Source organism: Pygocentrus nattereri, chromosome 9 (genome assembly GCF_015220715.1).
Source record: "Pygocentrus nattereri isolate fPygNat1 chromosome 9, fPygNat1.pri, whole genome shotgun sequence".
NCBI classification, from domain to species: Eukaryota; Metazoa; Chordata; class Actinopteri; order Characiformes; family Serrasalmidae; genus Pygocentrus; species Pygocentrus nattereri.
Window position 1 is genome coordinate 8,861,273 of NC_051219.1, and position 17,047 is coordinate 8,878,319.

The window sequence follows — 17,047 nt, forward strand, 5'->3', positions numbered from 1 at the left end:
CACTTTATAAAGAATAAAGTATTTCTTTTCCAGGTAAAGGCTGTTTTATTCCAGACCAAACAGCCACACTAGATCCTAAAAGTACTGCTTTTATTATAACTACTCATAAACATCACAGAATTATACAAAGTCTTCTTCTTCTTCTTCTTCTTTCGGCTGCTCCCTTTAGGGCTCGCCACAGCGGATCATCTGCCTCCATCTTGCCCTGTCCACTGCCTCCTCTACTTTCACACCAACCATCTCCATGTCCACCTTCACTACATCCATAAACCTTCTCTGAGGTCTACCTCTTCTCCTTCTGCCCGGCAGCTCCATCTCCAACATCCTTTGGCCAATACAGAATTATACAAAGTATACAATAATAATCAATACAACTACCTTTTCTACAAACTTCAATTCCAAAAAAAAAAAACATGGGATAGCAAAGGGCAGTGCTTAGTAAATTATGTTTGAGCTGTATTGAATTGAAAATGGTACAAATTTATATTTGATGTTTTATCTTATAAACTGTATTGTTATCCAAATACATGTATATTTCAAATTTGGTACCCTGAACAAGTCCCACAGCAGTTTATTATGCTGTTGTAGCACATGCTGTGTTAATGGCGCCTTCAAAGGTTACTTTACACCACCTGACAGCACAATGAACTCTGATGGTTTTTCTAACTTTATGCTGGTAACAATCTGAATTGTCCTTTTCTTCTTTGGCCCAGGGAACATGAGGTCCATTACTTCTACAATCGACATCTTGTGTCCCAAGTTGTTGACATATGACTTCCGCTGTGCCTAATACAGCCTTAACTTACATTTGTGGATGCAGCATCTTTCAATCACGCCATGCAAATGAGACGCACAAACGTTGTCAAGCCAGTTAATCGATAACATAACCAGCTACTAACAACTCCTGTTTGTCAACGTTGTCACTTAGTTGTTGTCGTCCTAGCATTAATAATGAATAATAATAAATAATAGCAAAGATAAATGCAAAAAATAAGACCACATGCTCAGGGATAACGCTCTTTAAAGCACCAAAACTTTATCTGAAAACGCAACTGTTTGTTGACAAAGCCAAGAGAACCAACCTCTGCACAACCCACGCAACCACAAAAACGGTCCATAAACCATCCCATTAACTGTGCATTAGCAAGTCAGTCATTAGCCACACTTTTGGCTTCAGAATAAAGCCAGTGTCACACGGCCAAAGCTTCTCTTGTTAAATAAAGCTGATTCATTTATAACAAACAGACTTTTATGGCAGCTCTTGAAGACGTTCCACTTGCAAAGAGCCTGAGAAATTGTCAATGTGTTTAACAGAACCCGGTGCAAAGCACATTAACAATAACAATGGAACTTTAATGGCACCTAAAAGTATGTAGATAGCCTTTTAAATACTCTAATGTCCAAAAATACATGACTGCATGTCATTTCTGGGCACAGAGTTTGTTGATTTAGCCATGTGGACTTGATATTGTGTTTGGACTGATTAACTTCAGCAGAAAATACGAGATGGTTTTCGGTCGGATTCACCTGCTGACAAATTCCTGCTTGGTAGCAAAGGCTACTGAGGCTTCTATGATTTCATTATTCATTAGTACACCAACAACATCTGCACATCTCTTGGAGCAAGAAGGGCTGGGACTACTTAGGGTTGGGTGGTATAATCGTAAAAAAGTACAACATGGTATTTAAAAGTAGTGTCGTTATTTCAAAATAATCATGTGTCAAATGTCTATTCCACATCCAAACAGCTAAATAAACACATTCTGGCTATTTATATTTTAGAGAGTCCACTGATTGGTGGAGTGAGCGCTCACCAATAGGTGGTGCTGATAAAAGATGGGAGAAATCAGTCAGAAAAACTACGTATGAAAGTGGCTCAGGAACAGCTAAGAGCTCCATGCACCAGAGGACACGCTTGTTTTCGGCTTCCAGTCTAAAGGCCATAACTCACTAAACGTGACATGAATAAATAGAAAAAATTTGAAATGTGAACGGTTCAGAAACCTGTCAAAGAGGTATCTCATGACAAAATTTGATATATTTTATATGTGTTGTAATTTTTTTCACATGTCATTTTTAAGTTTATTTCCCACAGAGACAACAAAATGTATTTTGCATATGACTGTAAGCTACTAGTCCTACATCTCTGATATTCATACTACTACTGTACTACTACACTACTGTACGTTTCCAGCAATCTTTTTAATCAGTCCAGTCCAGCTATTTACCATAACTGAACGGCAATCATTATGCATCAGCATTTTACTGTTTAGTAAAGAAAACGTAAGTTGGGACCCCAATTTAATTGGCACTGATCAAGGTCTGGGCTCATTAACATATACATAGTGCAAGTAAATATGCTATTAAAGAAGCAGGACATGTTCCAAAGTTGCATTTATAAGATTAGCCTGTCGATGTCCACACACAAACATTCGGAAATGAATAGAATCAGGACTAAATCCACCGGGATTAGCATTAGAGAGAAACCGAATGCTTATTTACGTCGGGTTACAAACGCAGTAAAATTAATAGAATGCAGATATTTTCATGCAGTAGCCAATAAAATATTGGTTTGATTAATCAGTCAAATCTAAACATTCTTCTTCCAATAACATTGTGCATGCCCATTGTGTTTGGGGCATAGTATCAATATTATATATGATTAATACCCTTATTAGTGACCCAGTAAGTTCGTAATTACCATATAAAATATCACAGCAGATAAAAAGGCGGTGGAAACTGAATATTTGTTATTATTTTGATCACACTGCCCGACTCATCCAGCCCTTCTAGTGTTTATGTGTGTTGGCATGTGGGTGTGTGTGTGTGTGTGTGTGTGTGTGTGTGTGTGTGTGTGTGTGTGTAAACTGGAAAGGAGTTTATTAGATACACATCTGGAAAGGAGGTTATCCAACAGAACAGAAAACAAAGATTGTTTCAGAGCCAGCTGTGTGTTCCTCAGTCTCACTGCTATACACACAAACAAACACACACAGCCAGTGCTGTGGAAAGTCTTAGACAGCAAACGCACTCAGAGCCCAGCGGATGGACTTGGACATTCATTCACTCGTTTTTAGGGATTCCTAAGCGATAAGTGATATGGCAACCAGGCAATTTTCCGAGCATGTGGCCGAGTAAATGAGTTGTCGATGTTAAACATAAAAACTCCAGTTGTTCATTCACACACTGTGTGAACGTTTCAGAATGAATGGACCAGAAACTTCAACTGGAAACAGTTCAACTGGGTCTGTCCCCAACAGCGTTTCACAGGCTTTGAATACTTGTTGGTATTTCCAAACGAACACTCTATAAAAGTCAGGCAGACCAGAGTCGTAGCCAGGGAGTAGCCAGAGTGACCAGTGCCCCCCTAGAATTAAGCACAGCCTATCTGCAGCCCATCTATATGAAATGCTTTTATCTTAAAATCGACATCACACTGAAAAGTGGTTTAAATCAATTTTATCTACTCAATTATATCCTCATAAATTACTAGAACACATAACAGTTTTGTCTTTCAGTTCACTTTTGGCAATAACTGTACTGATGTAATCAATACATACATATATTTATATTTTAGAAAGACCACTAATTGGTGTTCACTGATTGGTGGAATGAGAGCTCACCAATAGGTGGCGCTGACAGAAAAAGGGGACATCAGACAGAAAAACTACAACATGGTTTTTAAAAGTGAGGATGGTATTTCAAAATTGTGATGTGTCAGATTTCCTCTTGTTTCTATTTTAGAGAGTTCACCGATTGGTGGAATGAGAGCTCACCAATAGGTGGCGCTGACAGAAAAAGGGGGCATCAGAGACACAAAAACTAAGCATGATAACAACTAAGCAACAGCTAAGAGCTCCACGCACCACAGACCCTGAGGGTGTAACGAACTAGAGTTATCGTTTTTTATCATCATCGCCGTCTTAATTTTAGTTAGTCGATTTTCTTTATTTTATTAAATTATTGTATTTGGCTAATTTGTTGTTTCTTTATTAGGGACAGCAGCAGAGCGTGCTGACACCTTCGTCAGAGGAATGGAAGTTGAGGATGTGAGCTTATAGGGTGTTAGATTGGAAGAAGGACGGGTTTCAGGCACGTTCCTCACCCTACCTTCAGTTATAACGTAACTTCATCTTGAATTTCCAATGTATTCAAAAAGAAAAGCTGTAATTTATTCAGTTTTTTAACATTTTCCATATATTAACCACAACTGTTTAGGCCAAAATTTGGTGGCTTGATGAAAAAGACCACTGATTATTAACTAAACAGAGAAATCAACACCAAATTATTCAGCCAGCCCTGATTACAAGTTAACAACTTTTTTCCTTTTCCTGAAGAGTTACTCTTTTGGAGATGTGAGGTTTTGCTCCAACAGCAATGATATACTGATCTTGTTTGCAAGTTTTGTCTAACTAGCGCAACAGCTAATGTTTTAAATCCACAAACACCTGCACTGCAAGTGTAAACACAACAAAAAAGGTATTTAGGTCAACAAGAAGGAGGTTAAATTAAAGAGATGAACGTGATTGGACTGTTGAGCCTGAGGAGCGAACCTCCTTCAGTTTAGCAAAGAGTGGAATGCACCATACAGTGCCAGCAGAGAGCGATTAGGGTAAAGTCCAACAAAAACACCCAAACTCCTCATCCAGCAGATCCCCTCACACTAAACACATAACCGCCACCTCCTGTTTCAGCACCTACCACTTATTATTTTGATCAGTTAGGCCTAAAAATGAATAAAACATCATGAGGAGTGTTTCTACTGCAAGAGCAGCATCATGTTCCTATTGCAGGCCCTTGGGATCACCCAGTTCTTGGCTGTCGTTGGGCGATTACCTCTAACGCTAGCAGAGTTTTGGAGTCTGCTCTGGAATTAGGCCTTGCTGCATCTCACTGACCTCTGGTCTATGTAACCCAGAATACACATAAGTAAACTAGCACAGTCCAATGAACACAATGTTATGGGTTTATTTGGTTTCCTTTGCTATATATAGAACTAGCACACTCAAGCATTCCTTGTCTCAGTCCATAAAAGAGTGTGTTGTGAAAGTTGGTCTTGGGTAAAGAACTGTGAGAGAAGAAAAGCATATCATTGTGTGATTTTAAAAGACCATTTTGGGTCTGAAAGTAAAATGCTTTACTGTCTCTTTTAGTGAAAACTGATTCTTCCGAATTCTGGTAAGCAAGCAATTTAGGTGCCAGTTCAACAATGTGCAGCACAAACATAAACCAGTCTTCGAAAATCACTGCACAAGACACTGGCTGTGTTTCACAAGGAAAATCATGTGTTATTTTAACCACCTGTTGCTCCAGGAGCTAAAAAGAAAAGACGCTTGGACGAGATCTACTTGTTTCTTAAATCAGCACCTACAGCTGCCAAAACATTTCCATCCTTCCCCCTGATTCACTGAGTGAAGCTCTTAGAAACACAGCCAAGTGTATAAAGCACTCAGAACTTCTAATGGCAATAAATTAGCTTGGATACGTATGTATTGTAATTTGGCTCATTTCTCATGCAGGCCTTTGCTCCAGCTTGCTGTGGCACAGCGCTGAGCTTTGGAAATTGCCGCTTCAACTCACACCACAAATAAGATGTCAGATGAAGAATGAGATACTCACCGGTGGGCCTGGATCCCCTTTCAGACCATCAATGCTGTCATATTCTAAGAAATAGTCTCCTTCCTCTAATCCATAGTCGTATCCGTATCCCTCTGAGTCTCCTGTGTCATACAGCCGTTCCTCATCATCCTCCTTGGATCGCTCTAGTTGATTGTGGTCACTGTGTTGCCTGTACAAGGTCGCGCCATTCACTTTCAGCTGGGTCTCCATTAGGTTGTCGCTGGGTTGCTGTGTGCTGCCGCCATTCCTCAGGGACACTTTCAACAGGCTCTGTCTGTCTATAGAGATCAAGTCGGGGGTAGCCCGAGTAGCACGGGGCCTTCCCAGCGACCGCTGGTATTCTGTGTCGTTCTCCCTTAGAAGTGCCCCCTCATGTGGAAGGGTGCTGGTGGTAGTCCTTGATGAAAGATCACGAGATTGCAGTGGACTGAGTGGACTTGGAGATGGACTAACACGTCGAACAATGCTGTTGCTCAGTGCATCCCAAAAGGAAGCACTTGTAGAGCGAAACTGCCCTACAGGGTTCCCAAGAGTGGCGCTGGTGACCTCTGCTAACTTCTGAGTATGTGTTTCTGAAGGGGCAGGAGAAGCAGTGGGGGAGGTTACAGGGGACCCTATAGAGGGGGACACTGAGCGTAATAGGGACATTGTGCTTGTCAAGTGCGATCGGAAAGTGTCTGCCAATCTGCAGTGTTTTTTAACGTAGTCGCAGTAATGCGTCGCGACCTGCGCTGACGGATAGATCTCAAGTTGGCATAGAGAACCTTCAAACTGCGGCGCTCTGGAGCTCATTCTCCCTAAGGTCACCCAGCCATCCAAGCCCATGGTTCGCGGCCTGGTGAGGGTCTCCTCACTGTACTGTAAGCCCCCGCAGTGGGCATAGAATGACACAGAACGTGGACGCACCCCAACTGCGAATGAGTGCCACTGCCCGTCCTGCGTCTCAAAGCCAAAGTACACAGATGCCTTCTCACCCGTGTACACCACCACCCGGCCAGGCAGCAGTTGCAGGCCAAACTGCAGCCGGTCAGCGCTGTCCCGCACGCTGAACAAGAAGGCATTCCTGACTTGCTGGGAGCTGAGGCTCACTACGAGGGAGAATTCCTTCTCCACGCCTGCTGGGAGGAGACCTACCACTGGGGCTTCAATGAGGGTGTCTCGCCCCAGAGTCACACCGATCCCAGCAGGTAGCATGGACAGAGATGGTAGGGAGGGAACAAGGGGTTGGGAGGACGTGGAGGGGGTCACCCAGGAAGAGTGTGTGGCGTCTCTGCGACTGGACAGGCCCAGCTGGAGAATAAGATCTACACCTGAGACAGAGAGAGAGAGATTCAAAGAGGGGTTTAAGGTCAAGCAGGTATTTGATCTTTGCACACTGAACCACTTACAGGGAAAGAAAAACAGTCACTGAACTAGGGGTATGACTTCAATTGTCTGTAGCGTAAATAATCCCTGCCTTTTTGGCCAGAAATTTTCTCAATATGCTTTGGTATCTGCTGTGCTGACATCACAGTTTACCCAGAAGACTTTGCATGCAGCCTTTCAGAGCAGCTGGGGTCCAGATGAAGGAATGAGGAGGAGAAAATAGAAGAGGAGTGGAGGGCAAAAGAGCAGAAGAGAGGACAAGTCCTCAGGCTGGGGCTGGTAAGTTACATCAAGAGCTGTCTTCACAGAAACGTGGAACAAAAGTGTTGATCCAGGGTCCCCCATTCATACTGAATTCAGTCTGAAGCAGCTAACAACCTAAACTGACCCGGAAACTTTACTCTTACTGTGACTGACTATTAATGATGTGTTGATTTAGAACCAACCAAGATTCTGAGAATATGCTTGGGTAGAATTGGTCCCTGACCTGCAATTTAATCTCAGCCACTTTCACAAACGCAGGCTAGTCTGGGAATGTTACGGCAGTTTGCCAGGTCAGGGTCATATGTGATCTAGAGCCAGAGTAGATAACTGCTGACAACAAAGTGCAGTAGAGCAAAGCTTAATTCATGGTACAATAACCAAGCTGAAATTAACTGAGCTCTAGAAACACTACCAACATCAGACAAAGAGACACAACAGACTTTTGCATGTTAGAACACAAATATTACCTGGACAGTTAAATCTAAGGCCAGAACTGACCCATAGGCTAGAACAGTCAACCAAGTAATGTTCCCTGTTTTATGTACATGAAAATACTTTTTATGGGACTGAATTAGAAGAACAAAGAAGCCTGCCCCCCAGGCCCCGACTATGACGGCCGTGAGAGCCGGCAGGAAGGCCGGGCCCGAACATCCAGCGGCAACGAACATCGGCGAGGACAGCAAGGTGAGAGCCGCGAGTGGGGAGAGCCGCTGCCCAGGCTCCGCCCCATGTTACGCAGCGAGGCCGCTTCACTACACTTTCCTTCCCCTCTCGTTCCTGCTCCAAGGAGGACTGGAGCCCTTCTTCCTCCTCCCTTTCCTGCCACCAGAGATGTCCCCGAGGCCCCGCCTGCCACCGAGGTTCATCACTGCTGGGTGTTCAGGCTCTCACGGCCACCATCGTTGGGGCCCAGGAGCCCGGCGCATGCCACAAAGAATAACAAGAATCACAAGCTGCTTCTCTTATTATAAACTGCAGTGCACTTTGGGGAATTTGTTTGTGTCACAGAGTATGCAAGCATGAAGATTAAGAAACGGGACACAGTCTCCAAATAGTCTCCTGTATGAACCTGTATCATACATTCATTACATGTCTCATGTATTATTTTGAAAAACTAGATTTAATCCACACACAGAAACAAACCAAGTTTCATATGGACTAGGATTGCTGAAGAACATCGCTGAACATTAACATCCTAAACAAGAAACAAAACCATCTCAGATTACAGAAAGGGCATAGAGTCTGGCATAAGCGGAGATCCAGCATCAGATCCCTGCCTTGATCACAATGATCCAACATCCCAGTTAGCAAGAAGTATTCTAAATGCTCTTAGCATGCTAGATTTTTACTCAAACAAATTGTGCTCCTCTAACTTTAATGACACAGTGCACAGAACTGTGCCCCAAGACGTAGTCTTTGTCAGCAGGTTTCATTTGGGAGAGAATTTCTCAAGTACTTTTTAGAGCTGATTGGGTTCCTAAATGTTTCAGAGAGTTGATCAAATAGGTACATGTGAAAGATCCCTTGTTATTTGAAAAGGATCTCAGAACACTGCACACTTTAGATTAACAAACTCCTAAAGTCAGAAGAATCACAAGAATCAGTCACACAATACACACTGACCTGGAAGCTAATCCTAAATTTGTAGTGCCCAATCCTGGTCCTGGAGTACCCCTGCCTGGCATATTCTGGTGTTTTCCCTGCTCCAACACAGCTGTTCCAATCAACGAGCTAATTAATAAGCTATTTTTAGGTAGCTGTGCTATGGCAATTGGGAACCACTGGTCAAGATCGCTACTGTTACTACGAAACACCTGATGAATGTGAGCATAAGTGCAGGGAAGAGAGCAGCGGAGTGGGTCACTCTGTGTTTCGTCTGCAGGCAGGAAACAGTGAAGCTTTTGAACGGCTTCAGCATGTCGGCGTGGGCATCCCTAAGGTCTAACAGCAGGAGCAGACATTTTCATTACTGATCCACAGTCACCGGTTTCCTCAGATACATCTGTTTCTTTCTCACCCTCTATTCTTTCCTCTGTTTCTCCAGAAAGCGCCCTGTTTTAGTGATTAAGCAGAAACACAGACCAAAATGCTTACTCACTTTTTGGGAAAAACCACTCTGTATCACCTTTTTCTCTTTGTCTGTTTTTTGTTTCTCTAGTCAAGGCTGCCACCATCAGCTCACAAGCTCTTTGTAAATTGGTTTTCGAAACAAGTAAGTCATTGTTGAGCGGCCCCTCTCTGTTCATGACCTCACCACACCTGTAGACTCACTACTATACACACCCAATGACCTCATCTATTTTGCCCCAACATCGTGGTTAAATATCCAATACAGTTTAAATCATACCAACTGGCCCTGAGCTCATCACTCTGCTGTTGTACCCCATGCACCACCTTGGTCTGCTAATGGTAGCTCTCCATAGAGAATGCTTCACATTTGAATACCAGGCTTAATCTGTGTCTGGAAAAGTGACGCTCAAAGGGCTAAATCCAGCCTTTAGGCAGATCATCCCCTTCTCCATTCCATCTTTACAGTCAGACTGATCCTCATCTTGGCCAGCTTGGAGGTCATTTCAGGCCAGAACGAAAATGTACAGTCTAAGGGACTGCGGGTGGACAAAGCTCTGAGTAAACCCACACCCAGCTTTACTGGTGCACTCCGCCCTCTCCTGCCTCTGTTTATTTCTCCCTCGTCCAGTATAGGTTTAACACAAGCCATTACCGATTACTGTAATAGCAACATCATAAATACTCAGCTCTCCTTCTGAGTTCATTCACAGCACTTTTAAAACCAGACAGCATCTTAAACACTAACAGCCACAACTCAGACTTCAAAGCACCCACTTAGGTCCCACATGGGCGACCTCATGAACTTTAACCTCACTTACAGGTCAAATGGAACAACCAATAACTTCTTGGAGCGTTGACTCCACAGACAGGGACTGCATTAAGGAGAAAGACTGCATTACAGTCTTCTATAAAAGCCACTTCCACTTAAAAGAGCGGCAGACCTGGGCCGACAGCAGAGCTCAATACAAGCTGAATTAATGTCTATTAAAATAAGGCTTTTGGAGGCAGAACCTCCTAAACTTCAAGCACGATAAAAACTGAACAGTGAGAAAAGACGAGAACAGCAGGACGAGTGCTTGTGCTGCGTAAGTGATGATGTCCTTAACATTCTGCCTGAGGAAACGCCATAACGAATCTCCATTACCCCGTTTCGTCTATGGACTCCTTCTTTCCCTCCTTCTCATTTTCTGCTCTTCTTTCCTGCTTACTCTCCCTTTCTCTGTCTTTGAGCATGTCTCTGTAGGCCGGCCGCGACAGCTGGGTTATAATAAAATATGAGTTCACTCTCATCACATATATATGATTTACATAAAAACTAATTAGAAAGTTCAGAGTCAAGTTGAAGAAAGAATTTGTGTGGCTACAGATTTAAAAATATCTTTCTTCAAGGGTTCTTTAGTAAATAAAGTAGTTCTACATAGAACCGTGAACACTTAAAGAACCCATTACATGGTAACAGTGTTCTTCAGATTGAGAATGTGTTTTATATGGTTCTCTTTTTTGAAAAGTGTTATTTATATATATATATATATATATATATATATATACAGATAGCACATTTGCCATTGATCTGAAGAACTGTTTAACGATGCCAAGGTGCTTTTAATCTCAATGGTTCATTGAGTGTTCATGGGTTTATACAGAACAAACCCTTGCAGAACCATAATTTTTAAGAGTGTAGAGTAAGGTTTTCATTAGAACGTGGTGTTCTGTCGAGCGTGTTGTCTGGTTCCACGACAGGCAGACACAACAAGTCTGACTTGTTCAGAAAACACAATATTGGGAAGCCTGGTAGCTGTTAAACGGTTACAGTGCTGCGATCCTCAGTGATCCCAACAACAGAGCAGGAGAAAACAGGGCTGACTGATCAAAGCCTGAGACAGAGAGTCAGAGGAACAAATGACACTAATCTGGCTGTATCTACTGCACGACATCTACTACACCATGAAAAACTGGGATCCCTTCACATCCCTTGCTGGGTTTCACCGGTATAAAGAAAAAAGTGGACATGGGGTCTGCGTTAAACGCTCCACGTGACAGTCTCTTGGAACTGACGAATGCTTGTTAAACATAAATACAATGCGTTAAACACGTTAAATGTGTTTCCATTATTCTGGACAAAAAATCTAGGACCACTCGGTGCTCCGAATGGTGACTGACCAGTGCGTTTGCTTAATAATAACCATCTGCCTGTCTACACCATACTGTTCTGTTCATATCTGGTCCTACTTTTTTTTTGATGCATTTTTGTTTCAGAGGATCAGGATCGACGCTGTTTAGTCGGCTATTTTCAGCCCTTTCTGATTCTTTCTTTCGCTTGTCCCAGAGGTGCCACAACCTGCTGCACTGAGCACACTTTCAGAAGTTTAAGGTTTAAATATTGGCAGTGTGGATTTTTTAAAAAGTGGAAAGTGAAAATGTGTAATGTCTGTAGTGCCAGTGTTTTGGCTGTGCTTGTTTTCTGTTTTCTGCACTTTAAATTAAATCTTTCAGTCTCAATTAACAGCTGGTTTGAAATGAAACTACTGCAGAAATGGTTCCCATCTGCCTTTTCTGGTTTAAAACTCAGCGTTTAATTGTCAAACTGAGACAATTTCATATTTCAAACTGAGAATAGTAAAGCAATATGCTGATATCAAATATAAGGGATTTTACTGCAGCACTGTAAAGTAACTGGAAGCCCAGTTAGGTCAATCTATCTATCAAACACACTATAAAAGGTCATCCATCCATCCATTTTCCAAGCCGCTGCTCCGTCAGGGTCGTGGGGGGGTGCTGGAGCCTATCCCAGCAGTCATCGGGCGGAAGGCAGGACACACTGCACAGGTTGCCAGTCCATCGCAGGGCATATAAAAGGTCATTAAAAAAAAAAAGTACACTAAAAAGCCAAACGTTGCTGCTCTCGGCAGAAAACCTTGTATCTCCATTTTTGTCATTTTTCAGTTTCTTACATAATTCGAAAACATCTGTTGCTCTTTATACTGTGTGTACATTTCATGGTGAACTGAGCAAAAGAAAAGGCCCAAAATGACTAGGAAAAAACTCTGGTTCCATTGACTTACATTAAAAGTAAAGTAGGTTTTTTCCTTCTGCTGTAAACAGACAGCAGCGATATATGAGGTCATTTAACTTGAGTATGAAGCACATTCCCCCCACCTCACCTCCACCCTGCCCTGAAGGGGCCTACAGGTCTGTCTGTGGTCCCTTATTTGAGTTTCCTGACAACAGAACATGCAGACTTTTAGTTTTATTATACATACAGAATAATCCCTGATACATACGGAACAAGCCTGGGGTTCCAGGGGTCAAGACCTTCCCTTACTACTTGATCTCTCTCTCTTCTATCCTTTTCATCTTTCAGCTCTCTTTTCATCTCTCCTGGCCTGCCCCATACCTTCCTCTCATCTCCTTGTTGTCTCCCCTTCCGATTACTTGCTGATTTCTCACGTCCCCCCCCCCCCCCCCCCCCCCCCCCGCACCTCCCCCCCATCTCTCTACGTCTTTCTCCGTCTCAGCTCTTCTACTTAAAGAGGACTGACAGGGAGAGCGAGAGGAATAAAGAGTTGGAAGGGAGGAATAGGAAGCTGCTCTCGAGGCTGCATTCACAGAGCAAGAGTGGACACGCCAGACCGGCTGTCTGAACAGAGAGACGGAGAAAGAAAGAAAGAAAGAAAGAAAGAAAGAAAGAAAGAAAGAAAGAAAGAAAGAAAGAGATTTGTCATTCTTGCGCACAGCCGCTCTTACACGGGTGACGTTCCTCGGGTTTTGCCGTTTCTTCTTCTCTAATTTGGATGATGAAGCATTCAATGAAACGGTTTGGCAAAAAAATGTATTTATATAATCTTCGCTTTGTCCCAGATGTAGTCGATCAGTGCAGACATGTTTGGTCTAAATTTCACCTCTTTAGTTTCGCACTGACGCTGCGAGGCTGGTGCTCCTAACAAACACTAGAAGCCAAGTTACTTGAACCCTTTCTGTAAACACAGCCTCACACCACTTAAACGGCTCTTATTAAGGTCGCACAGACCAGTCGGCGTGTCTTAGGACACAGTATGAGTTTCTATGAACTCTGAACAAAACCTCACGTTCATTGGTGACCATTTCAGATATGATGGCCAGTTTTCACAAAGCAGGACTTTGATCAGACTCCCCTGTATTTGTGACCGCCATAGTTAGGAAAACTGATTCTAGACGGCGAGGCTTAGTCTCGTTAACTGTGAGTCATACTGTGTCCTAAACAAAACCAACAAACGGCCTCAAATAAGCCCCGGATGCAGTTTGAGCTGTAAACATGCTGAGAGAAGCTTTTAGGACGTATTTACAGAAAAGATTTGGGTGACTACTGAGCTCTTGTGATGTTACAAACACTGGATTAACCAGTTCTAAACTAAAGAAGAACCTCTTAGACACCAAACATGTCTGATGGGCCACATCTGGGTCTAGTGGAAAACTGCGCGTATTTGATTTCGCCCCAAACGATTCCTTTAAATGGCGTTGGTGGTCTGCAGGATTAAAGCTGCGCGTGGTTTGCACTGTAAAGGCGTAAAGCTCCCACAGAACAGCCCTTGTTTCTGTTCATTACTCTAACTGTCTTCATCCGTATATCTGCGCACTTCTACACACACTCGAGGCGAGAACGGATTTCCTGCTAGCTTTTTAAAAGTTCACCCAACTGTCTTTTTCCCTCCGCCGGCTTTTTTTCACGTTGAAGGAAAAAGCCCAAAGGAGAGATTTTCAGTGGCAGCTGGAGGACGTTAGAATCGCCTGAGCACAAACACACACAGTCGCAGAGAGCGCGGCTCGGCAGTGGCCAACAGCTTGAATTTGAGGTTAGGCCTGGCAGGGGAAAGGTGAAGGGTGAATAGGTGGAGAGAGAGGTGACCTTACCTTGAGCCTGCGAATGCTCTTCTGCAAACAGCACAGTGGCACATACTGACAGGAGCAGAAGGAGGGCTCGCCTGGAGAAACAGAGAGAAAGAGATCCTTTCAGTTCACGGCAGAAACAGAAAACATGCTCACTGCACTTTTTCACTGTTGTATATAACACTAATAACGTATACAGCATGGATTTAACCCCTTAAGTGTCCAGCGGCCGCCGGCAGGCCCCAAGATTCATTACGCACGCCTATAATCTGAGAACAGCTCAGGTGGCACTGAAGTCTCTGTAGTTACTGAATAATAAGCCTTAGAATGTAATAAGCCTGAGATTTTACATTGACCTTATGTCGCCTTACATTAAAAGTGAAGCATGTTTTCTTTCTCCTCATGTAGTTATCATTTTATATTATATATTACTATATATATAGAGAGAGTGTTGCTGTCGGAAGAAAAACCTTGTATCTCCATTTTTGGCATTTTTCAGTTTTTGACATAATTTGAAAGGATCTGTTACTCTTTACATTGTGTGTAAATTTTATGATGAATGGCCTAAAAGAAATGACCCAAAATGACATGGGAAAAATTCTGGTTCCATTGACTTACATTGAAAGTGAAGTAGGTTTTTATATATATATACACACACACCGTGTATGTACACACACACACACACACACACACACACACAGGGAGATTCACTTGAAAGAGGCCCTGAATATTCTGTAATAACTCTCGTTAGGAAGATGTGCTTCTCAGTAAATGGAGCCTCAAACATGCTGGGATGCCCCCGCGCCGGAGCGATGAGGCTTAACCTCCGTTTACAACTTCTGGGTTCTGGCACACCCCCGTACCCCTTCACTCAGTCACTCGACTTCTCACCAGAATATACAGTATATATACATTTCTTTATTCTGCCTTGACCTGTTCTTCACTTTTGAAATATGCCGAATTTTGGATATTAGTGTTATTATAACTTAACTATCGAAGTTCTGCAGCCTTCTCAGTTGTTTTAGAAAGCTATAGACCCCTCTTCATCACTCTGGACACGTTTCTGTTTACAGCTTCCTTGTACCCTACTAAAAATCGGAAGTCATGAAGTTCAAGTACATCTCAATCATTTCATGCATTTATCTGCAACTACAACAGTCATACAGTATTGCAAACGCTGATTCTAACGTTTGAACGGTAGTGTAAGTCAAAAACATACTTTAATAATATTATATAAGCAACATTTGTGCTCACTTGTGAACACAGTGTGAATGGAAACTTGTTAAAGGAGGAAGATTAGATGGACATTTGGCCACCTATAGTAACAAAAATTAAAGCTACAGTTTGGGGAAAAGTTCTAATTTACACAGTTCTCTGCTCTAATGCAGTCACGGGGCTGAGACACGTTTGTGTCTGAAGTTTGCTGCTTTAGTTTTCGCTCTGTGCCAGCCGCACTGCCTCAAGCCACGTCGAGCTGACGGGTAATGTTAAACAGACTAAACCTCTGTGGTTTCTGACACTATATGACACACTGTTATCTATAAACAAGGACAACAGCATGTCGCACAGCTAAAAACAGTAGTCGGACTCGCTGTGACCCCTGAGCATTGCCTGTACGTCTGCCTGTGTTAAAACATAACCGCATATCTTTAAACAAGACTACAGCAGGCCGGCGCCGCTTTCTCCAAGCCTGTTTTTAAAGAGCTCAAAGCCTGAATGTTGCCAATACTGACACTGATGTGCCACTCAAACTGAGTCACTCTCATCCCAAATTACAGATCAAGCAGAAGATACTAATATCTGACGAGCATAAATCCTGCATACACAGGATGGTCAGAAGCAGAGAAGCTACCTGTGGAACCGTATATAACTATAGACCGTATAACCGCACAGCGTAAAGCCTTTTTGAGTGTATTAATGCTCAAAATCTTAAAACACAGCCAAAAATGCTCGTTCTAAACATGCGCAAAAAGCCACAGGGTTCGTCTGGGGGGAATGATGACAAAAGCATTAGTGATGAATTACATAATACCATGTTAAGCCCCTTGTGCCACAGTGTTTGTTGCTCCATTCTTTCTAAGAACACTCAGAGACACATCTGGAGTCCAGAGGAAAACCAGTGAGGACATAATCTTAACTGCTTAACCTCTGAGGGTCTGCATGAGGGTCCACGCTTCAATTCCTCTCTCAGGACGACAGAATTTACACATTTCATATGAGCTACAGAATATAACTTGTAGTTATTAGTGCATACGTCAGTAGTTACTGAGTAATTTATAGTGCTGAATAATACAGAAAAATACGCCTACAGTTTACATGATTAAAGATCACAGCACTGTTTACACTCAAGAACTCAAGAATTTCAGCCATTTGTAGTGGTTGGTTAGTGTAGTGGGTAAAACCTCTGCCTTCTACGCTGTAGACTGGGGTTCAATCCCCCCGCCTGGGTAAGCCCCCTATACTATACCTATAAGAGTCCTTGGGCAAGATTCCTAACACCACCTTCACCTAGCGGTGTAAAAAAAAGATCAAACCGTAAGTCGCTCTGGATAAGAGCGTCAGCCAAATGCCATAAATGTAAATGTATAATCCGAAAGGTGTCTTGAAACTAAGAAGCTGCGGTGTAAAAGGCTCTTTAACTAAAAAGTCTAGAGCAGCCCAAATGTAAAGAAGACCATCAAACCACCTTGGGAGCCACAACATTCCATGTCCACTTGACCATCTTGGCTGCAAAGATGTCTCAGTATATTGCTCTGCTTTAAGCTCTAGCTGAGCTACAGCCGCTTTCCCACATCTCTGGCAGGAACCTTTCCCACAAAAGTAGAACAGTTTCTTGCAAAATGTCTCAACGTTCTACGCTTTACGG

General features: G+C 42.8%; 1 protein-coding gene across 1 annotated transcript in view; it reads right to left on the reverse strand.

Moving 5' to 3' along the window:
- Nucleotides 1-17,047, reverse strand: part of LOC108441554 (collagen alpha-1(XXIV) chain) — a 160,206-nt gene that overhangs the window by 128,756 nt on the left and 14,403 nt on the right. The window contains exons 2-3 of the mRNA XM_037541463.1: nt 14,206-14,276; nt 5,620-6,929 (exon numbers count right to left, since the gene is read on the reverse strand). Of these exons, the coding sequence (XP_037397360.1) occupies nt 5,620-6,929; nt 14,206-14,276 (1,381 nt within the window). The remainder of the gene's footprint in view (nt 1-5,619; nt 6,930-14,205; nt 14,277-17,047) is intronic.